The following is a 22,827-nucleotide window of genomic DNA, read 5'->3' on the forward strand; positions in this document are numbered from 1 at the left end:
GCTCAGCCTTTCTCCCCAGGGCTGTTCAGCCTCGGCCCATTCCCGTGTCCCTGCTCTGTCCCGCTCCAGCAGCTCCATGTCTGCCTGGTGCTGGACCCCAGGGCTGGACACAGAGCTCAGGGGTCACAGCAGAGCAGAGGGGACAGTCACGTCCCTCCAGTGCTGGACACAGAGCTCAGGGGTCACAGCAGAGCAGAGGGGACAGTCACGTCCCTCCAGTGCTGGACACAGAGCTCAGGGGTCACAGCAGAGCAGAGGGGACAGTCACGTCCCTCCAGTGCTGGACACAGAGCTCAGGGGTCACAGCAGAGCAGAGGGGACAGTCACGTCCCTCCAGTGCTGGGCACAGAGCTCAGGGGTCACAGCAGAGCAGAGGGGACAGTCACGTCCCTCCAGTGCTGGACACAGAGCTCAGGGGTCACAGCAGAGCAGAGGGGACAGTCACGTCCCTCCAGTGCTGGACACAGAGCTCAGGGGTCACAGCAGAGCAGAGGGGACAGTCACGTCCCTCCAGTGCTGGACACAGAGCTCAGGGGTCACAGCAGAGCAGAGGGGACAGTCACGTCCCTCCAGTGCTGGACACAGAGCTCAGGGGTCACAGCAGAGCAGAGGGGACAGTCACGTCCCTCCAGTGCTGGACACAGAGCTCAGGGGTCACAGCAGAGCAGAGGGGACAGTCACGTCCCTCCAGTGCTGGACACAGAGCTCAGGGGTCACAGCAGAGCAGAGGGGACAGTCACGTCCCTCCAGTGCTGGACACAGAGCTCAGGGGTCACAGCAGAGCAGAGGGGACAGTCACGTCCCTCCAGTGCCGGACACAGAGCTCAGGGGTCACAGCAGAGCAGAGGGGACAGTCACGTCCCTCCAGTGCTGGACACAGAGCTCAGGGGTCACAGCAGAGCAGAGGGGACAGTCACGTCCCTCCAGTGCTGGACACGCTGCTCCTGCTGCAGCCCAGGCTGCGGTTTGGCTCTGTCTGCCAGCACACATCGCTGGCCCATGTCCAGGTCTTCATCCCCAGCACCCCAAGTCCTTCTCCTGGGGCTGCTCCCCATCCCTGCACCCCAGCTGGATGGGTACCGGGGGTGTCCTGGCCCACCTGCAGGACCTGGGCCTTGCCCTTGTTGAACCCCACGAGATTCGCACAGAACCACTTCTTGAGCTTGTCCAGGTCCCTCTGGCTGGATCCCGTCCCTCAGTCGTGTCACCCGCACCACTCACCCTGGGGTCACCTGCAAACCTGCAGGTGTGCTCAATGCCTCCGTGTCACTGGTGAAGATGTTAAACAGTGCTGGTCCCAGTCGACCCTCTGAGGGGGCTCCATCTGGACATCGAGCCACTACTACCCTGTGGACACGATCATCCTCTGCTCCTCTCCCTGCCCCGCGCCCCTTGGTACCCCTGCAGCGGGCATTGATTAGGTTATTGTTAATTTATACACAGAAGCAGAAGAATCTCTACTATGTTTGCTGTGTTACAGGTGACTAATAATCAAAGTGTTGGTATAGAAATGCAGACTTCACACGGGGCAAACCACGTTAACTAAAGGCTCTAAAATGTAAAGTAAACTTTATTATCCTTGAACCACAAAATAGATTTCTTTGGTTGTACAAATGTCACTAGTTACAGTCTTGATGCGCTAATTTTCCCTCAGAGTCTCTCAGGAGAGAACGGGAGAGAACCCAGAGCCTGGCACCAGGTACCGCGAAGAGAACCAAGAATCACGAGTTAGTCACCAAAACCAATCCAGGATTGTTTCCAAATCGCTGTTGTTAAAAAGCAAATGCTAAAATTAGATTTAAAAAGGAAAAGCTCAGATTGCTGATGATGGAAGCAGCCGTGGCTGCGGTTTGAGTCGATTATCAGAGTTCCCCCTTCGAAGCTCTACAAAATTAAACAAACTAAACGTACGCGGTCAGTTAAAACGCTCCACTGCGCTTGGCGTGAAGGGAGATTCTCAGCTACAGGAGCCTGCATCCAGACCTTTCACTCGGCACACAAACAAGCAGAAGCGCCTGTCGCTCCGCGTCACCGGGGCTGCTGCGGGGTCAGGGAGCAGTGCCGGGCGGGCGGCCGGGCGCCACCAGCTCGGGAACCGCCAGCTCAGGCGCTGCCAGCTCGGGAACTGCCGGATCAGGAGCTGCCAGATCAGGCACCGCCAGCTCAGGCGCTGCCAGCTCAGGCAGTGCCAGCTCAGGCACCGCCAGCTCAGGCACCGCCAGCTCAGTCACAACCAGCTCAGGCAGTGCCAGCTCAGGCAGTGCCAGCTCAGGCACCGCCAGCTCAGGCAGTGCCAGCTCAGGCAGTGCCAGCTCAGGCACCGCCAGCTCAGGCACCGCCAGCTCAGGCACTGCCAGCTCAGGCACCACCAGCTCAGTCACAACCAGCTCAGGCAGTGCCAGCTCAGGCAGTGCCAGCTCAGGCACCGCCAGCTCAGGCACCACCAGCTCCTCCCTGTCAGAGGCATTAAAAATAAATAGAAAAGGGATGTTTCACTCCGCACTGGGCACTGGAGCAGCAGAGGCTGATCTCAGAGCTATCGGCAGCACCCGCCTCCCCCACATCTGCAGAGCCCCCGTGACACAGTCTGCTCACAGCCCTCGTTCCACTCACGGAAACCAGGAGTCGCACCCCGCTCTCTTTTCATTTTCTTTTCCTCTTGCACGGGCGAGCACGCATGTTCCCTGTTCTGCATGGACAGAGGCCCGGAGCCCAGCTGGCAGAGGAGAACTGTGAGTTATCCCGCCGCCCTTCACTGCATCCCGAGAGCCCCGCGCTGGGCACCCCAGTGCCACCCGTCACTTCACCCACCAGCGTCCTCCTGTGAGACTCCGTTACTCCTACCCTGACCCCCAACGCCACTTCCTAAATCCTAACCCGCTACCTTACTGCTGTTTACACCTCCCACCTCCGCACCGTATCCTAATCCCCAACTACTCTGCTCTCTATGGCGGTCGCGCGCGGTTGCGGCTGCTGCTCCGGCCCCGCTCACCGGCGCTGGCAGCGCGCAGGTCCCTCCTCCTCCCACACGCGGGATCCGCGCCGTCTGCGGGGTTCACACCCAGGCAGGCGCCTGTGTCCCGAACAGCACCGACCGCCCGCGGAGCAGCTCCTGAGCAGGACAGACGGAGCAGCTCCCGAGCGGGACAGACGGAGCGGCCCCTGAGTGGGACAGACGGAGTGGCCCCTGAGTGGGACAGACGGAGCGGCTCCTGAGTGGGACAGACGGAGCGGCTCCCGAGCGGGACAGATGGAGCAGCCCCTGAGGACAGACAGAGCATCTCCCGAGCGGGACAGACGGAGAGGCCCCTGAGGACAGACGGCTGCGCCCGCAGGGCAGGCGGCGGCGCTGGCCCGGCTCCTGCTGCCAGCCGCGCTCGAGCACACGGGTGTTGGTGTCAGAGGCACTTCACTGAAACTCCTTTTTTGTTTCCTTTTGCCTCCAAGCTGCCCATTCCCACGCACTCCCAAAGGAAAGTGAGGGGACACAGTGAGGGAGCTGGAGAAGACGCTTTTTGGCAAAAGAGTGGAAATTAAATAGGAGCAAAGGCAGGCTGGACCTTCCCTGTAATCCATACCGGAGTAGAAGCTCCCATATAAACCACTACAGAAATCCAAGTTGAGGCAATAACAGCTGGAGCCCGACGCACTCTCACACTCGTGTGTCCCCCCTGTCCTCCCTGTCCCGCACACAATATTTACAGGCTAACAAGCTGCCCACCGTCCTACCCGCTCCTCCTCTCGTCTGCCACCAATACACCCGGTGCTGCCCCGTTCTGTTCAGGACTCGCGCCGGCGCTGTCGGGGAGGAACGAGGGCGGTTCAAGCCCGGACGGAGCTGGCTGGGCAGGGGCTCTGGTGCCGCGGCAGCCGCGCTGTGCCGGCCGCGCCGGGCCGCTCGTCGCCCGGGGCTGTCGCCCCTACGTGGGCACGGCCGCCTCCAGGCTGCGCCGGCCGTGCCGCAGTTTGCGTTTGCTGCTGTACAGGGCCATCTCCTCCAGCGCCGGTGCAGGGGGTGTCGACGAGTCCCGCGTCACTAACGTCTCTTCCTCTGGCTGCCCGTCCTGCTCCTGGGGAACTGCGTAGACAAAAAAAGCGAAGGTTTTAAGAGAAGTGCGAGGTTAAGTGCACAGATACAGATGTAAGGGTACACCCAGGTGCGGAATTTGGGGCAGCACTGAAGTCTCACTGATTTAAAGTAACCCCGTGCCCAGAACTTTCAGGTGACGGCAGCTCAGGTGCTGACTCCTGTGGGTTCTGGGAAGAAAGCCACACTCGCAATAAGACACCTGCCCAGCACCCGCGATCACCGAACACCACTGGAAGTGCCAGCGGAAGGAACGACGGAGGCCGCCGGGAGGGCTCGGGTGTGCGCCCGCGCTCCGGGCGCCTCAGGGCCGCAGCAGGGCCGCGTGTGCCCCCGCGGGATGCTGGCGCGCGCCGGGCTCTGTGGGTGCTCCCGGGCCCCGCCGAAGGGCGCGGGCAGGGCAGGCGCAGTTAACGGCGCTCGGGCCCTCGCGGGTGCTCTGCACCTGGAGCTGATCCCGTGGCTCCTTCCTGTCCTGACGTGCTCTGACGCGCACCGGAGCGTCCGCCCTTTGCACAACTCGGCCTGAGCAACTACCACGAGACGCTTGTGTAAAAAGGAAAAGGTTCCACAAACCCACAGATTTTTCCCCTCAAGTGCAAACTGGCTCCTGGGAAGCTTCTCTGAGGTCTGTGAACGTAGTAGAGAACCTCAGATACAGAAACCTGTGAAAGTAAATCAGCCCCAAGCCCTGCGGGGCTGCAGCCGCTGCTCCAGAGCCAGCCCAGGCGCAGCGGCCCCGGTTACAGCTCCCAGGTACAGCTCCTGGTTACAGCTCCCGGTTGCGGCTCTGGGTACAACTCTGGGTACAGCTCTGAGTACAGCTCTGGGTACAGCTCTGGGTACAGTTCTGGGTGCAGCTCCCAGTTACAGCTCTGAGTACAGCTGTGGGTACAGCTCTGGGTACAGCTCCTGGTTACGGCTCTGGGTACAGCTCCTGTGACATCTCCCATTACAGCTCTCGAGTGTGGAGCTGCTGCAGCTCAGGACCCTCCCGAACCACCAGCCTGCTGGCTGAAAAGGCCCCAGAAACAAATGTAGGCGGTGAGGGGACACTGGGACTGGGGAGCAGAGCATTGACTTCTAAACCAGGCAAGCAGGTACAAAGAAAGGCACAGGCACATGCAGACAAAACTCCAGATGGGGAGGGAGAGGAAATGGGAGTCACTCCTTCCAGCTCGTGGGCTGGAATTTGCCCAAGGAGCCATCCAGCATGCAAGTTAAGTGATCTTACACAGCACCCTGAACTTCCAAAGAACTCCTGGTGGTTCCTCAGCCAAAGCTGTCATGAAAATGCGCTGCCCCGGGACGGCTCGGCACGGCACGGCACGGCACGGCACGGCACGGCACGGCTCGGCACGGCACGGCACGGCTCGGCACGGCACGGCACGGCACGGCTCGGCACGGCTCGGCACGGCACGGCACGGCACGGCACGGCACGGCACGGCACGGCACAGCACGGCTTGGCTCGGCACGGCACGGCACGGCACGGCTCGGCACGGCACGGCACGGCACGGCTCGGCACGGCACGGCACGGCTCGGCACGGCTCGGCACGGCACGGCACGGCACGGCTCGGCACGGCTCGGCACGGCACGGCTCGGCACGGCTCGGCACGGCACGGCACGGCTTGGCTCGGCACGGCACGGCTCACAGTGGTAAACACGCGGTTAGAACTGCAGGAGCTCTCGGAAAACATCGTCACGTCTCGGCAGCCCCACCTCACTCCCGAGACACCAGAGGAGACGGGAAAGCACACGAATGGGTTCTGCGGCTCAGAGCTCCCCCACACTCGCGATGCCGCGTGCAGTGCCCTTCTCCACCTCAGCAGAGCAAATAAAGGTCCAGAGGGGTGCAGGAGCGATCCCCGCAGGGAGGAATGAGGATGCCTCGGCCTGGGGGGCGGAAACTGGCGGCAGACGTGACACCGGCCATGGGAACGGCTCGGAAACGGTGAATCGGACAGCTACTCACTGCAGCCCACGGGACCCAGAGTAATCATCAAGAAACAGAATTAAAGGAAAAACCTCGTTATGGAACTCAGTGCTGCCACGGAAGATTAGAAGAGCCGATCTAGACAGTTTTACAGAGGATGGTTCCATTGATGATCAAGACACAGCACCTGGCTCAGACGTCCCTACCTAACAGGCGATCACAGAAAACTCAACGAGTGCATCTGTGCACGCTCGTTCTCCCTGCTTCTCGTATTTCTTCCCTAAGACCTCCCTTCTGGGCAATCAGGACGCTGGTGCATTTGGGAGCAGCGGGAGCCTCCTTTGCCTGCTCCAGATGAGAGGAACTGGAAAAGAGCGGAGGAGAGCACAGGTACCGCGCGGTGCGGATCCCGAGACCCCGCTTTTGTGGAGAGCTGGTGGGAAAGAGTCTGTAAGAGGGAAGTCTGGGGAACAAAAGGGTGGCTGCACCTCTCTGGAATGGAGATGTGGCTACAAAGGCTGGATGGGGTAAATGAACAACAAAGGAAGGTGGAGACACCATCTTCTGTCCCCAGGTGCGTCCGAGCTGCTGAGCCCGAGGCAAAACTAAAACTGGAGCAGCGATGAGCCCATGTCACAGCACGGAGCGCAGGAGCTGCTCAGGAGCTCTCCACACGGTCACAAAGCCGTAACCCCGCGACCAAGGATAACGCTGATTTAAACCCCGATGTGTGTAGAGGGGCACAGAGAACAAGCATCATTAATGCAGTAATCAGACCCCTGCAAAGCCGTACCCAACACAGACAGGAGCGCCAGGCCCGACAGGACGTGTCAGAGCGGTGCCTGCGGTGCTGGAGGCTGCCAGGGAAGCTGGTGGGGCAGGGGCAGAACACACGGTGTTGCTTGGGTCACAGATGCTGCTTTGACCTTCGGGACCTGGCTTCCGTTCCTTTCCCTCTTACGGTGAACAAAAATGCCAGGAAAAGTCACTCTAATTCTCAAGTGTTTTCCCAGAGAAAGATTTAATTCCAAACGATTTCTCTACATATTCTGAGCAGGGTCTGGAGACAGACCAAGGCAGGCCGAGCGGGCGGCTTGAGCCCAGGCAGAAAATGGGTACTTTTTTAATTCCACGTACAGATGTTGTAACTTACCAAAAATCTACCTAAAAATAATGTTAACAAATCTATATAGATTTCTATATCTTTTTCTATATGTGCTGGCTGGAATGTTGCGCTGCCCGGAAGAACGAGAGGGGACGAACCCGAGAGCTCCGGGAGCTCCGTCCCGTCCCAGTGCAGCTGCATCATCCGCTGCCTCCTCTCGCTCCGAGAGCCCGCGTCTGCTCGGTGCCTCACAGCACTCACAGCCTCACACGGTGAGGACGCAAGAACGACCGAAGGACTGGGTTAGCAGCCCTGAACAGAGCACCACGCTCTCTTCTTCACCTCTTTATTCTCCCTGAGAACCAGTGGCAGGCAGCGGTGAGGTCTGAAGCCCCTACACCACCGCTGGTCATTTCCAGACCGTCGCGACCTCCTCGTCACGTACGCTGACTGAGCCGCCTTGGGACAGAACCCGAGGGCTTCACCCCGAGAGATGAGGAACACACGCTGTTCTCGGGAAAGCGAGTTTTCCGTGAGCATCTCTGCAACAGAACGGCGCTTGGAAAGGGCCCGTGTGTGGCTCAGCTCTGTCGGCACGGCCTGCGCCCACACTGGCCAAGGGAAACGACGAGAAACTGGCCCTTGTGCAAAACAAAGCAGGAAAACCAGCTGTGACACAGGCAGAAGGAAACCAGCGTCCAGGGCGGGAGCAAACGGAGGGACCAGCCAGGACCAGCAGCCCTGCCGAGCTCCACACCCCCACTGAGCTCCCCACTCCCCCTGAGCTCCGCACGCCCCCTGAGCTCCACATCCCCACTGAGCTCCACATCCCCACTGAGCTCCGCACCCCTCCTGAGCTCCGCACTCCCCCTGAGCTCCGCACAGCCCCTGAGCTCCGCACCCCTCCTGAGCTCCGCACCCGCCCTGAGCTCCGCACTCCCCCTGAGCTCCGCACAGCCCCTGAGCTCTGCACCCCTCCTGAGCTCCGCACTCCCCCTGAGCTCCGCACTCCCCCTGAGCTCCGCACCCTCACTGAGCTCCGCACCCCCACTGAGCTCCACATCCCCACTGAGCTCCGCACTCCCCCTGAGCTCCGCACCCCCCTTGAGCTCCACATCCCCGCTGAGCTCCGCACGCCCCCTGAGCTCCGCACGCCCCCTGAGCTCCGCACCCCCCCTGAGCTCCGCACTCCCCCTGAGCTCCACATCCCCGCTGAGCTCCGCACTCCCCCTGAGCTCCGCACCCCTCCTGAGCTCCGCACTCCCCCTGAGCTCCGCACCCTCACTGAGCTCCGCACCCTCACTGAGCTCCGCACTCCCGCTGAGCTCCGCACGCCCCCTGAGCTCCACACGCCCCCTGAGCTCTGCACCCCCCCTGAGCTCCACATCCCCGCTGAGCTCCACATCCCCACTGAGCTCCGCACTCCCCCTGAGCTCCGCACCCCTCCTGAGCTCTGCATCCCCCTGAGCTCTGCACCCCCACTGAGCTCCGCATGGCCCCTGAGCTCCGCATCCCCCCGAGCTCCACACCCCCCCTGAGCTCCACACCCCCACCGAGCTCCGCACCCCCTCAGAGCTCCGCTGAGCTCCGCACCTGCCCTGAGCTCCGCACCCCGCCCTGAGCTCCGCACCCCGCCCTGAGCTCTGCAGCCCGCCCTGAGCTCCGCACCCCGCCCTGAGCTCCGCACCCCGCCCTGAGCTCCGCACCCCGCCCTGAGCTCTGCACCCCGCCCTGAGCTCCGCACCCCGCCCTGAGCTCCGCACCCCGCCCTGAGCTCCGCACCCCGCCCTGAGCTCTGCAGCCCGCCCTGAGCTCCGCACCCCGCCCTGAGCTCCGCACCCCGCCCTGAGCTCCGCACCCCGCCCTGAGCTCTGCACCCCGCCCTGAGCTCCGCACCCCGCCCTGAGCTTCGCACCCCTGCTGAGCTCTGCACCTGAACGTGGGGGACGGTCCGAGCTGTCAGCTGGGGACACGCACCCCAGAGCCAGGACAGCCGGGGAGGCACAGCGCCCAGGGCTTCAACTCCTGTTACTGAGGTGATGCAGACACAGACACACAAGTGTAGACTTGGACGGTCACCTGGGTGCTCAAGCACCCCAGCACTCTCAGTCTTAACCCAGGCTGAGTTATCTGCAGCTGCAATTCTTTGCTCCAGCAAACGCGGTGCGAGGCAGACCCCGAACAATGGATGTCACCCCCTTACAGCGGGTGACTGAGGCCAGAACGTCCACCCACGTTCTACCACCGTTCTACTCCAGAGCACAAAACTGGAGGAAACCCAGGCATGCTTGTCACACACCATGCCCAGCAAATCAGCCATCACTACAGCACCATGCAAACATCCTACCCAAAACTGAACGTGGCGAGTTTGGAGGTTTCATTCTAGAACAGACAAAATAGGACATGGCTTCAAGCAGCAAGAAGCTGAAGTCCTCAGGGCTGACTCACAAGGAGGCAAAGGGGAACCCTCGAGAACCGTGCTGGGAAGCAAGGAGGACAAAGACAAGTCCCTTGGCCACGAGCTTACCTGAGCTGTTTCTGTCATCTGCGTATCTGAGGTCGTCAGCTGCATCGGGTGACTGGAAGAGAACAGGAGACGTGAGCACCCGCCCGTGCCGCCCACCCGTGTCCAGCACAGCACGAGGACGGCCTGCGCTCGAGCGCTGGTCCCGCGGAGCTGGGGCACGGCCCCCGGCGCTGCCCGGGACACGGAGCTAACCGCCTGCCAGCTCACACGGCCCGGCGCCCAACCGCGGCACGGCCCGGCGCCCAACCACGGCACGGCCCGGCACCCGACCGTGGCACGGCTCGGCACCCAACCACGGCACAGCCGGCGCCCAACCACGGCACAGCCGGTGCCCAACCGCGGCACGGCCCGGTGCACAACCGCGGCACGGCCCGGCGCCCAAGCGCGGCACAGCCGGTGCCCAAGCGCGGCACAGCCGGTGCCCAAGCGCGGCACAGCCGGTGCCCAAGCGCGGCACAGCCGGTGCCCAAGCGCGGCACGGCCGGTGCCCAAGCGCGGCACAGCCGGTGCCCAAGCGCGGCACAGCCCGGTGCCCAACTGCGGCACAGCCGGTGCCCAACCGCAGCACAGCCGGTGCCCAAGCGCGGCACAGCCGGTGCCCAACCGCAGCACGGCCCAGCGCCCGACCGCGGCACGGCCCGGTGCCCAAGCGCGGCACAGCCCGGTGCCCAAGCGCGGCACAGCTTGGCGCCCAACCGCAGCACAGCCCGGTGCCCAACCGCGGCACAGCCGGTGCCCAAGCGCGGCACGGCCCGGTGCCCAAGCGCGGCACAGCTCGGCGCCCAACCGCAGCACAGCCCGGTGCCCAAGCGCGGCCCGGCCCGGCGGAGCGCTCCTCGCACTGTGCGTGGGGAGATCAGAAGTGACAGGGCAGGCAGAAAGCGTAAAGACTACAGAAAATGAGCAGAAACACGGAGGAGAGCAGACAAGAGCTGCTTGAGTCCCAGACCCTAATTCTGCAGCTGCTCTGTTCCCAGACCCAGCTCCTCACACCAAATCCACTTCCTTGTGTTCAGCTGTGTGCACGGGACCGACACAGGGCAGCAAGCACAAAACCATAGAATCGCTTTGGTTGGAAAAGACCTCTAAGATCATCAAGTCCAACCGTTAACCCAGCACTGCCAAGTCCACCACTAAGCCATGTCCCTCAGGGCACTGCGCGTCTCTTAACGCCCCCCAGGATGGTGACTCAAGCGGCCACATCCCGGCAGACGGCAGGGACGGCTTGGAGATGTGGACAAGGGACAACCAGGAGCCTCCACCAGCTCCTGCTCATCTTACAGCCTTCACCAAACGAACACCGCTCCCACAACCAGCGCCGTGTGCAGCTCATCAGACCAGGAGAGAACAACTTTGTTCACAGTCATGAACCTGAGGTGGCCTGAGAATCAGCACTGCTCTGCAGACACGTCTACCTATTCAGCTGAAATAGAGAATTTAATCTCGCTGTACATAGTGCTGCAAGGATAGAAAGGTCAGAGTATTCTGTTGAGTACTCTGGTAACCTCAAAAGTGGCTGCATTTATTACTTCTGCTGTTCTTCTAGTCCCGTACACAACACACTGAGCTCAGCGCTTGCTGAGCTACACAAACGTACGGACAGGGCTTCAGGAGAGCTCAGCATTCAGCAGGTTTAACGATGCCCAGCTCGTCCGAAAGTTCTGGTCACTGCTGAGCAGTATCTGTCTTTAAGGGGTCGCCTTGCTCAGCTCAAGAGCACAAGCGAGGGCTCGCTGGAACTCCCCTTCAGCGGCAGGATAGAGAACGGCAGCTCTGCAGACACCTATGGAAAGCGTCAGGGACGTTTCACGGCTGTGAGAGCACGAAGCCCTAATTCCCAGATAAACTGCCTGGTTTGTGCCAACAGCAAAACCGGAGGAGGCAGGAGAGAGGGGGAGATGGTCTGAGCCCGTTCAGCGCTTTAGAAAGGCACGTTTGGTAGAAGAGACGCTCTCCACGAAGAGCGGAACATGGGCTGCGGTGCCGCTGCGCGCGCTGCCCTGCGCCACCCAGAGCGAGCGGCACGCTGTGCCCAGGAACACGGCTCCGGTCACTGCCCAGCGGGGAGGAACCGCCGCAGCGCCTGGAGACGCAGCCTCCTCCAGAGGCGCCTTCTCGGCTGCGGAGAGCCCGCGGGGCACCGCGGCAGAACCTGGGGACACCTGGTGCTCCGGAGCGCGAGCGGCCGCTCCTCGCACTTCCTGTGTGCAGAACCCAGACGGGGCACGGCCCAAAAGAGAGCGACTCGCGGAGGAAAACGTGTGCGAGCACCACGGGCTGGGTGGCTCCGTTAGTGAAAGGAGTCAGCCAGCAATACGCATCGAACTGCCCGAGAATCCGCCAACTGCAGCTCTGCCTTGGGCTCGACCCCTTGGAGCTGGGACCTTTTGTCAGTGCCTTCTAGTTCTGCACACACAACACACCTGGCGGCAGCCACCTGCCCCCCGGCTGTGTAACACAGCCAGCCTAAATAAACCATTACACACACACAATATCCGCTCAGATCGGTGAACGAGTGGCCCAGAGAACAGCAGGAAGGCGGCTCAGCCCCGAGCGGGCGCGGGGGCCACACACGGTCACCCCACAGGTCCCGCCAACCGCAGCTGCTCTGTGGTTCTGTGGCAAAGCAGCTTCGACGAAGTGAGGTTCTTTTGGGATGGAGAACCATGGTGCTCGCCCCGGAAAGCTGCTGTTCTCTTACCGCCGATTACTTCACAGTTCACCTGCAGCAGCTACAACCTGAGAATGTCAGCACAGCTGCTGCCTGGGCAGGACACCGGCTACGCTCCCGTTTGAAGTTCACGTCTGCTCCAATTTGCAATTTGCTGGCAATCATTTCTATTGTCTTTTCTTCCCTTTTAGTTCTCATCTTTCACTTACAAGTGTTTCAGGATCAATTACGGTGAAGATGTGGCTGCTTTATGTTTGCAAAGGTTTTGTAATGAATTTTGAAGCCATCTGGACCAACTGTTCCACAGCCCTGCGAAGCCCTGGGGTGCAGGGCCCGTGCAGCTGGTGCCGGCACCACGGGGCCCGTGGGGAGGATGCACCCGGGCGCTCGGACTCTGCTCCAACCACCGGCGCCCGCACCCGCAAGCGAGCCCAGCGCGGCGCCCAGCATGCACCGGATACCTGCATCTCGTAAACAGGTTTGGAGGAAGGAATAGCAGCAAACTCCCGGTAGTCAAACTTCTTTTCAGACATGGACTAGAAGGGACAGCAAAAGAGAAGAAACAGAGAAGAGAGAGTAAGGGGAGAGAAATGGATGGAAAACCAGCGCTGAGCGGAGCCACCTGTGCAGGGACAGGGCAGCAGGAGAGCGTCATCCCCGAGCCAGAGCCCGGACACCGCCTCTGGAGCTGGGGCAGCTCCGGACAGGGCCTCTGAGCTGCTCTGGTGCCAGGACGGGGCTTCCAAGTCGTGCTTTCCTGCAGCACGTGATGCTCCCTGCACACACACCCAAGTTAGGCAGGAAACCTGTTCACACGGGAACATCTGTGGTGAGGTGCCCGATGTTCTGTGACAGTCAGGACTTCAATCAGCATGGGCTGTACTGTGTGACCTTGGGCAAGACCCGGTCCTCTCGTTGGCCCTACCGCCCTGGCCGTTCCCTGCAGCGACGTCCTGCTGTATTCATACAGCGCTTAGAGACAGGAGACGCTGATTTCAGCGCAAGTTCTCAGTTTTATGCTGCTGAGGAGAAAAGGGCCAAAGTCTCTGAACTGAAACGCTTTCTGAACACAGAGATGGAATAAACGAACCAAGAAACGGATGACATAATAAAACAAACACAGAAACAGGAGCTACATGGTAGCTGTAAAAAAGGGGGCTGCCTCTAGCAATGGGTACGACGGAGCTCGTCCACCGCGCCCTCCTCACAGCTCTGTGGATCACGCAGGCGGACCTGGCTTGAGCGTTCAAGTAGGGCTCCCCTGGCCCGATGCGCCGCGCACACCCACGCTGAGCAACCGAGAAACCCCAGGATCACAGGAGAGATAACAGCAAGCAGAGAACGTCATACCAGCCGGCCCGGGGAAGTGACGTTTCTGGGACTGCAATCTGCAAACGACAGAAAAGCACTGTTTAGTGAACGGCTGTATTGAGCGCGACACCTCCCCGCACCTGCCCCTTCCATTCAGCAGAATTTCAGCGTGACAGACGCTCAGAACGACACTGCCTTCCTACAACAAACGCCTCTCTCCTCCTTTCCAGTCATGACACCGGTTTTATCTCTGCTCTGGTTCCCTAGAGCCACCCCCAGATGATCTGTCACGTTCCTAGGTCGGTCCCGTCCCCCACGCTGAGGCCGTAGGGCCCAGGGGACCGTCCCGCCAGGCTGAGGGAGGGAGCTGCTCCAGCGCCGGCGGAGCGCTGGCGTTCTCCCGAGGCAGGCGCTACCTTCCAGCGGCGTTGGCGACGGGGTGGGAACCGGCGAGGGCGACTCCGCCAGCTGCTCCAGCGTGCTGCGCTTTTTCCCCTCCTTGGACTTGGCGATCACCATCTGGGCTTTGAGAGCATCCTGTTCAAGTGACTTCATCCTGCCTCAGAAACGAGGGAGAAAACCCATCAGCCGCTGCCTCCTGCATCCCAGATAACGCCTTCTGCGCCCAGAGCGCGGCCAGCAGGCTGAGCGCAGAGAGGCAGAGTTCAGGCCCGGCTCCCTGCGGCAGACAGACTGCCAAAGCAGAACCAGAGCAGCTTGGTTTGCTGTCATCCTGAAACGTGTGCCGCCGTATGTGCTGAAGAGCAGAGCCTGGAGCCAAGATCAACGCACTGAGACGCTGCAGGACTTTCCAGAGGGGCCGCACGCGATGGGAGAGCAACCCGAACTGGAAAGGAACTGCAGGGGCTGGAACGAGGAGGACCAGTTCTCCGCTTTACTCTCCTCTGCACTCTCAGTGTGTTGCCTCTTAACCCTCTTCAGCCACCACGCGAGCACGAGACAGCCACGAAAGGCGGGCTGGGCCCCCAGGAGCGTCTGCGCCCTTCTCCCACTCAAACAGCCCCGCATCCCCCCGTTCTCACTGGGACGAAGCGGGCAGTCGGGGGGACCCCAGGGAAGCGAAACCAGCAACACGGACGTTTCCTCCCTACCCCGGCGCCGGGAGCACCGCGTCAGGACGAGGGGCGAGCGCCGAGCATGCAGCTGCGGGGGGGCCGTGCACACCTGGATTGGGTTCCTGACCCGGGGGCGCTGGAGGCGCGACTCTGCTCGGGGCTGCTCATCTGAGCTGGCCTGGCCCCGCGAGCAGGTGCCCGCTGCCGGGACTGGTACAGCTTCCTGGCCAGATCCTGCTCGTACTGTTTAATACTGTCTTCAAGAGCTGAGGATCTGAGGAGGAGGAGGAGGAAGAGGAGAAGGAAGAGGAGGAAGAGGAAATGATGGTGATGAACATCGCAGCGGACAAGCGCAGGGAAAGAAAGAAACAGATACAGGAACATACCCTGGCAAGGACAAATACGGGTCTGATGTAGGGGCTGCCTGGATCAAACAGGCTCCTCTATCTGATCCTGCCCAGCGGCAGCTGCTGCAGGGGCAGGAGCCTCCAGAGGGCAACCTGGGCTGACGTGTGCGGAGGCACCGGCCTGCAGAGCCTCAGCTGCCTCACCGGGAGGGCCCTGGAACACCCACAGAACAGCTGGAGGGCACTGGAACACCCACAGAACAGCTGGAGGGCACTGGAACACCCACAGAACAGCTGGAGGGCCCTGGAACACCCACAGAACAGCTGGAGGGCACTGAACACCCAGAGAACAGCTGGAGGGCACTGAACATCCACAGAACAGCTGGAGGGCACTGAACACCCACAGAACAGCTGGAGGGCATTGAACACCCAGAGAACAGCTGGAGGGCACTGAACACCCACAGAACAGCTGGAGGGCACTGAACACCCACAGAACAGCGGGGAACAGCCCAGGAGGTACTTACAGCACGTGTGTGTGTGTGTGTGTGTGTGTGTGTGTGTGTGTGACACAGACCGAGGGCGCACGGGGCGTGAGTGTGTGCGGGCGGTGCAGACACTGCATGGTCTCCTGGGCACACTTGCGGACGCGTGTCTGAGCCCCTGCTGGCACGCACCTTTGTCTGGCCACCAAAAACGGGGAGCAAAATGGACAAGCACGCTCCCAAAGCTGTGTTTGCCACAGGCCCTGGAACACGAGCAACTCAAGAGGTGCGTGCGCCCGTGGAACAGCGTGCGTGTGTAGGAAAACTGCCACGCTGCGTCTCGCCCGTGCTGGCCACCTGCCCTGGTGTGCGAGCCCTCCGGGCAGGAGCGCCAGCGCCGTGTGCCCACAACACTGCTCTAGCGGGGTCCCCGGGCGTCTGTCCCATAGGGCAGGGGGTGTGGGTGGGGAGGGGACACATCGCACGTCCTGGCACAGCACTGATGACACAGGGAGAAAAGGGAAAGCCCAAGAAGGTGCAAACTGATGGGGTCACGAGTGACAGCACACAGACCAGAGAACTGGAAAGAAGCAGAAGATAGAAAATTAGAAAGAAAGTAATAAAATCAGCGGCATGCACTTAAAGAAAACACAGGTTAGTGAGGCTGCAGCACCATGCGCAGGGCTCGTGTTCCCTCCGGACACCGGACCCCAGCCCTGGCTGCCCCGGGTACCCAGCTGCTCCAGCGCCAGCGGACACGGATCCAACGGGACCAGGTCACCTGGGAGACCTGCGGCAGCAGGGACAGCCCGTCCTCGTGGTGCGAGAAGGGACGCGTTATGACCAACTGATTCCTGCCAATGCCGCAAGCAAGGCCTGAACTGACCCGAGGAATCAGCCAACGCTTCCCTGAGAACTGAATAAAACCTGCACCTTGGCGTCAGAAGCAGAACGGAGCTAAGGACCTGGTCTGCAGAACTGAATAGCACTGGATCTGGTAAACGAGAAGCCAGACAGCTGCAGTAGCTTCTCCTTGTCATGTATTCCTCCCTCTAAAAACCTCGCTCGTCACTCGTTAATTTTCCATGAACAAAACGTGCTTGGGAGAGAAGAGACGGGAGGTTTGGAACGCAGTCACCTCGCTCCTGCCCGCGGTGGCCAGACCTCCACACTCATTACCCCTCCCGCAGTGTCATTAACGCGTTTACTGTGCCCTGAGCATCTCAGCGAGACCCTCGCTGATCCAAAGGCGTGGTCAGATGCACAGCGATGTTCCAGGAGCAAATAACGCCATCGCCCAAAAAACATCCTGCAACCTCCCCAGCACGTCCCAGATTGCGTCTGCTGGCACCTGCACCAAGTTCACGGCAGAACAGACCCGCTGCGAATTCTGCACCGTGAGCCGTGTCCTCGCAACGGCTTTGCTTTCAAAGGTTTGCGCAGGCAACGTCATGTTTCTCCTCTCTACACCCACCTGAAACAAAGCTTTTATTACAGCGTTCCTTAGATAAGTTCATGCTCAGGAGGAATGGGAGCTGACGTTACCCCATAAAATCTGCCCCATCATGTGAGGAAACCTGCATGGGAAGTGGAGGTGCAAGGGCGAGAAAACCCTGCGTGTCTAATTGGGAGGGGATGACAGATCAGTCTCCACCACCTCTCCAAGCACAGCGATGCTGATTTTCAGGACAAGCCCGACAGACAACTCCTGTTTTGCTGGATCGAATACAACAGCGGAGGTTGTTTTCCTAGGTGCAAAGATGGAGCAGGAACCCTGTGCGGGATGTCGACTGACGGCACCACGCTGCTTACACAGCATCGTACTGGGGCGGTTTTAATGCACTCAGTGCTCACAGCCTTCCTGGGACACACGAAGCGCTGGTACGGTCGTCTCTGTGCACCTGCAGCACAGGGGCCTCGGGGACCAGCCCAGACTCGGTCACCCTGGTCCCACTTGGCCTCTCCGAGCCAGCGTTTCAAACACCATTTGGCTCCACAGCAGCCACACGGGCTCCAGTCCCACACACCAGGGCAGCGCCGCCGTCCTGGCAGGCGTTGTTCACACCTTCTGTTCCTCTTATATTTTGTAACAGAGTTGTTCTTGGCTTAATGTGAAAATACAAAACTTCCCTCTGCAAATGACGCCACCTGAAAAGCTGTGATGCGGAACCCATGGGAACAGCACCAAGGGGAACAGGCGCGAGACGCCCAACACAGCAGCGCACTCGGTGGATCCGGGCAGACAGGATCCGCGGGACGGGGAGCAGCCCCGGACCCCTGACCCACGCACGAGCCCCGTTAGCGGGGACACCGCTAATTACACACCCCAGGGACCTCGAGTCCTCTGACCCCAGAGCTGCCCAAAGCAGGGCAACGGCAAAGGTCTAACGAACGTGCCACAAGATGACGGGAGCCAAGCCGAGGCTCCGTGTGACAAACAGGCCTCCCCGTGCCCTGCTCCGCGTCCTGACCTTGCAGGACGGTGACACTGAGGCCGCGATTCAGAAAACGTCCCCGAGGCAGGGCGCAGGACTCGGGCGCGGCGGAGAGCGGGGCACACGGAGGGACTCTTCCTGAAGGGCTAAAGCCCTGGCGCCAGGAACAGGAGTCCAGCTCCGCACAGACCACAAGCAGATCCGTTACAGGATCGGGGAGTGCTGGGAAGCTTTGTGCCCTTCGAAGCCCTCCACAATCAGTCGGTTCTTGCTGAGGATTCCACTATGCATTTCTCGCTCCTCTGAGCCCCCCAGAAGGTGACAGCACCACTGTCACCACGGCCAAGCACAAGCGCTGGGACTGCCAAGCGGCACCGCAGCTCGAGGCGATGGCTCCAGCACCTCATCCAGCCGGCTGGCAAGGCCGAGTCGCCCGCAGCCCCGTTCCTCTGAAAGCTCCTGTGCCAACCCAAAAGAGGCTGTTTCAGTGTCCTTTGAACGCCTCCTACAGGAACATCACGGCAAAGAAACTGTAACTACAGGAGCAGCCTGACTGATTTTGAAAGGAATTCTGTGATGCAGTGAATGCCTGGACTGGCTTCGGGTCTCCAGTTCTGGGGCAGGAAGTTCCCTTTCTCCCAAACCAGTTCTTGACCACTCCTCCCCAGCTGGTGAACCAGCTGTGTGGACAGAGCGCCCTCCTCTGCTCATTTCTTGGCTCCAGCAGTGCTCCAGTCCAGCAACGCTCGATATCAGAAACGCTCTTTCGGTCTTTCCCTTTGGACGTGTCACCTCGCTGCTTGAACAGACACCATCTATTTCCACGTGCTACAAAGGGGCGGGAAGCTGTCTGCTGAGAGGGAAGGAACGCATTCACCATCACATAAAGGTGTTTAAGTTATGTTTGCGATGAAACTCCGCTGATGGTGCAGCAGTGCTGCAATCAGAGGCGCCCCACCGTGGAGCAGCAGCAGCAGATGAGCTCGGCCAAGCGGCCACGCTTTGCACCGCTTACACGGACACTACACAACCTCCCCGACACCTGACCTAGGAGGGCTTGTTCATTCCCTGGTTTTAACACCACAAAACCCAAGACATGCAGCCGGTGCTCCTCTCCTGAACTGCCCAGTGAAGAGAACAGGGAGGGCTCTTTGTCTCACCGTGCCGCCCTCCACATCGCTCGCTTCTCCGCCTCCAGAGCGCGCCGTTCTGCCGGAGACAGCTCCTTCTCCTGGCCGCTCAGCAGCTCGGGGCTCTGCATGCGCAGCCGCTCCTGGTGCCTCCGCTCGGCTTTCGCCGTCCGCACCGGCGCCACCGGCTCCCCCGCTCCAAGGTACAACGGACTCAACCTGGGAGAGAAGCAAGGAGAGGTGGGCGGGCCTGGTCCCCCACAGCTCCCATCTGCCTGTTCTCGAGATGAAAGTTAAGGACCAACAGCCCCAATCAACTGGTTAGTACCGCATGCGAAGCCACCATCTTGGGAGGTGGCAGGACCCCTAACAGAGGCGAGTTTCTCTTCTGATCACAGTTTCTCTTTCTGCACAAAATCGTTCCTCGTACACGCTATGTCTGCTAAAAAGCAGGAGCCATCTGCTCCACCGCGGCAGCTCCTGGGCGCAGGGCACCGCTGATGCACTTACCCAGACATGGAGCCGGTTCTCTGCTCGGGCTTCATTCCCTCCTCCAGCGAATTCCTCTGCGAGCTGCTGTTCTCCGTGACCTCGGAGGGCCTAGAGCAAAACAAGCGTGTCAGCCGAAGCAGCACGCACCCAGGAAAGGTTTGGGACAGATCCAAGCCCCAGGAGGCAACAGTTAGTTCAGTCTGAACACACAGCCCTTCACGATTTTGCTCAACAGCTCCTTGTCCATTGCTGCAAACACCTCCTAGTTGCTTTCATCAGTGTTCACGCTCCCTAACAGCAGAACTCACTCTTTGTCTGGAGGTGAACCGCGTCCCCTCCGCTAACGCAGGCTCTGCGGGTGTGACACACGGTGTGTGCTGACCAGCTCCCGTACAGCTCCAGCCCGACTGCAGCTGCCACCGCGTGACGGGCCTGGCTTGCTCCAGCGGCTGTGTGCTGGTGTCAGACCCGCGTGGGGATGACCCCCGGGACACGCGTGAGCGCACGGGGGGCCAGGGACGCGTCCCGGCGGCCTCGGAACAGCGACGCTCCAGGCAGCCACCCCACGCGCAGCCGCGGCACGCGCTGAGGGCTTGCGCTCCTCACCAAAGCACTGCAAACTTCGGCTGAGCTGCCGCTACTGCCTGAGCTGCCGCTACCGTCTGCACTGCCGCTACCGGCTGAGCTGCCGCTACCGTCTGCACTGCCGCTACCGTCTGCACTGCCGCTACCGCCTGCACTGCCGTTACTGTCTGAGCTGCTGTTACCGTCTGAGCTGCCATTACCGTCTGAGCTGCCGCTACCGCCTGCACTGCCGTTACCGTCTGAGCTGCCGTTACCGTCTGAGCTGCCGTTACCGTCTGCGCTGCCGCTACCGTCTGAGCTGCCGCTACCGTCTGAGCTGCCGTTACCGTCTGCGCTGCCGCTACTGCCTGAGCTGCCGCTACCGCCTGCACTGCCGTTACCGTCTGAGCTGCCGCTACCGTCTGAGCTGCCGTTACCGTCTGCGCTGCCGCTACCGCCTGAGCTGCCGCTACCGTCTGCGCTGCCGCTACCGTCTGAGCTGCCATTACCATCTGAGCTGCCGCTACCGTCTGCACTGTCGTCACTGTCTGAGCTGCTGTTACCGTCTGAGCTGCCGTTACCGTCTGAGCTGCCGTTACCATCTGAGCTGCCGCTACCGCCTGCACTGCCGTTACTGTCTGAGCTGCTGTTACCGTCTGAGCTGCCGTTACCGTCTGAGCTGCCGTTACCGCCTGCGCTCCGAGCCGCGCACAGGCCGGCGCTGCTCAGTTTGATCCGTAGTGAAAGGAGGTCACACGAGCCCGTGCTCCGCAGGTCAGGAAACGCACACGGTCCCTGTGGCTCGGGCGGCAGTCAGAAGGTTCACCGTGACTCTGAGCTCTGATTGCTACTGCTGAAGTTTACTTTGATTAAATTTCAGTTTCTGTTCTAGCATGAAAAAGAAATATTTCAAGAAACACAAATTCAGTCCATTCTACTGCCTTGCCTCTGTTCAAGCGTAAGCAATAAGAAGCTGGAAGTCATCTGGTGGCTTCAGCCTCACTGTTCCCTAACTCCCCACGTCAGTATGAGAGCAGCAGGCACAGAAGGCCCTCCACAGCAAACAGGCAGCCGGGTTCCACCGTTCGCTGTCCCCACGTGTCAGTATGAACACAGCAGGCACAGAGGGCCCTCCACAGCAAACAGGCAGCCGTGTTCCACCGTTTGCTGTCCCCACGTCAGTATGAGAGCAGCAGGCACAGAGGGCCCTCCACAGCAAACAGGCAGCCGGGTTCCACCGTTTGCTGTCCCCATGTGTCAGTATGAGAACAGCAGGCACAGAGGGCCCTCCACAGCAAACAGGCAGCCGTGTTCCACCGTTCGCTGTCCCCACGTGTCAGTATGAACACAGCAGGCACAGAGGGCCCTCCACAGCAAACAGGCAGCCGTGTTCCACCGTTCGCTGTCCCCACGTGTCAGTATGAACACAGCAGGCACAGAGGGCCCTCCACAGCAAACAGGCAGCCGGGTTCCACCGTTCGCTGTTCCCACGTGTCAGTATGAACACAGCAGGCACAGAGGGCCCTCCACAGCAAACAGGCAGCCGTGTTCCACCGTTCGCTGTCCCCACGTGTCAGTATGAACACAGCAGGCACAGAGGGCCCTCCACAGCAAACAGGCAGCCGGGTTCCACCGTTCGCTGTTCCCACGTGTCAGTATGAACACAGCAGGCACAGAGGGCCCTCCACAGCAAACAGGCAGCCGGGTTCCACCATTCGCTGTCCCCATGTGTCAGTATGAGAGCAGCAGGCACAGAGGGCCCTCCACGGCTGCCCGGCTGCTGTCCTCGCTCAGAGCCGCTCAGTGCACTTGTTATGGGAGAAGCTCCTCGGCAGAGACTGACGGACACGATGCAGAGATGTGAGGTTCAAAATGTCAGGTAAGTGTTTTCTAAGACTGACAGAAAAAGCGTTTGTGAAGAGAGGAATGCAGCACAGACTCAGAAGAGAGTCAGGCAAGGACAGCTTCAGCTTCATCCTAGTGCACCCCTATTTCTATCCGAAGTCTAATGAGACTCTTCCTCATTCCCCGGCTGTACGCCCAACAACTAGAAAAATAACATCAAGGCAACCTAGAGGACAAGTCCAGGAGAACATGGACACAAAGGTCTGAAAAGCCGCCCCAAGCCTAGGGTCAGCATCAGGGCTCGTCTTGAACCAGCTGTCTCCAAAGCCAACACCTCTACACGGCGGGTGCGCAGCAGCCGAGGAGCGATTCTGCCGAAAAGGAAGAGCTGCAAAACCTGCCCATTTCTGTGCTGCAGAAATTCTGCCCAGCCCGCCTCCCTGAAACTGTTGATAATGGGACACGTCTGACACACGTGGGTGGTGCTGAGCTGCCAGCCGTGTCTTACCGAGTCGCTGGAGCCTGGGTGCTCCTTCCATTCAGTCTCTCGATCTTGTACTCGACTCCTTCGATGACGACACTGGACTGCACGCTCACCTCGGGCACCTGTTTCACCATCTCATCCTCCTCCGGCTCCTCCTCCAACAGCAGAGCACGTTTCTGCTGCAGTTTTCGGGCTGCCAAGACAAGACAGACTCAGCACAAAGCGCTCGCTAAGCCCCCACAAGGACGCAACCTCCGGGCAGCCCTTGCGCTTATTATCCCTGCAAGTTCATGCTGGTTTGAGTCCGTACCCCGTCCACGGGAAACACGCCACCGTCT

The 22,827-nt window shown here is 60.6% G+C and overlaps 1 protein-coding gene across 20 annotated transcripts in view; it reads right to left on the reverse strand.

Moving 5' to 3' along the window:
- Positions 1-1,552: 1,552 nt before the first annotated feature.
- The window catches only part of SCRIB (scribble planar cell polarity protein), a 152,628-nt gene continuing 131,353 nt past the window's right edge, over positions 1,553-22,827 (reverse strand). For 14 of the 20 annotated variants that reach the window (XM_071803696.1, XM_065832795.2, XM_065832797.2 and 11 more), the window contains 9 exons: positions 22,514-22,682; positions 19,615-19,704; positions 19,135-19,323; positions 14,820-14,984; positions 14,051-14,190; positions 13,674-13,711; positions 12,785-12,859; positions 9,653-9,704; positions 1,553-4,078 (listed from right to left, as the gene is read on the reverse strand). In XM_071803696.1, coding sequence (XP_071659797.1) covers positions 3,921-4,078; positions 9,653-9,704; positions 12,785-12,859; positions 13,674-13,711; positions 14,051-14,190; positions 14,820-14,984; positions 19,135-19,323; positions 19,615-19,704; positions 22,514-22,682 — 1,076 coding nt within the window. In that variant the 3' untranslated portion in view covers positions 1,553-3,920. Of the gene's footprint in view, positions 4,079-7,024; positions 7,767-9,472; positions 9,508-9,652; positions 9,705-12,784; positions 12,860-13,673; positions 13,712-14,050; positions 14,191-14,819; positions 14,985-19,134; positions 19,324-19,614; positions 19,705-22,513; positions 22,683-22,827 lie in introns of those variants that run through there. The other 6 variants (XM_065832800.2, XM_071803697.1, XM_071803699.1 and 3 more) reach the window with 6 other exon arrangements.

This window comes from Patagioenas fasciata, chromosome 2 (genome assembly GCF_037038585.1).
Source record: "Patagioenas fasciata isolate bPatFas1 chromosome 2, bPatFas1.hap1, whole genome shotgun sequence".
Classification (NCBI taxonomy): domain Eukaryota; kingdom Metazoa; phylum Chordata; class Aves; order Columbiformes; family Columbidae; genus Patagioenas; species Patagioenas fasciata.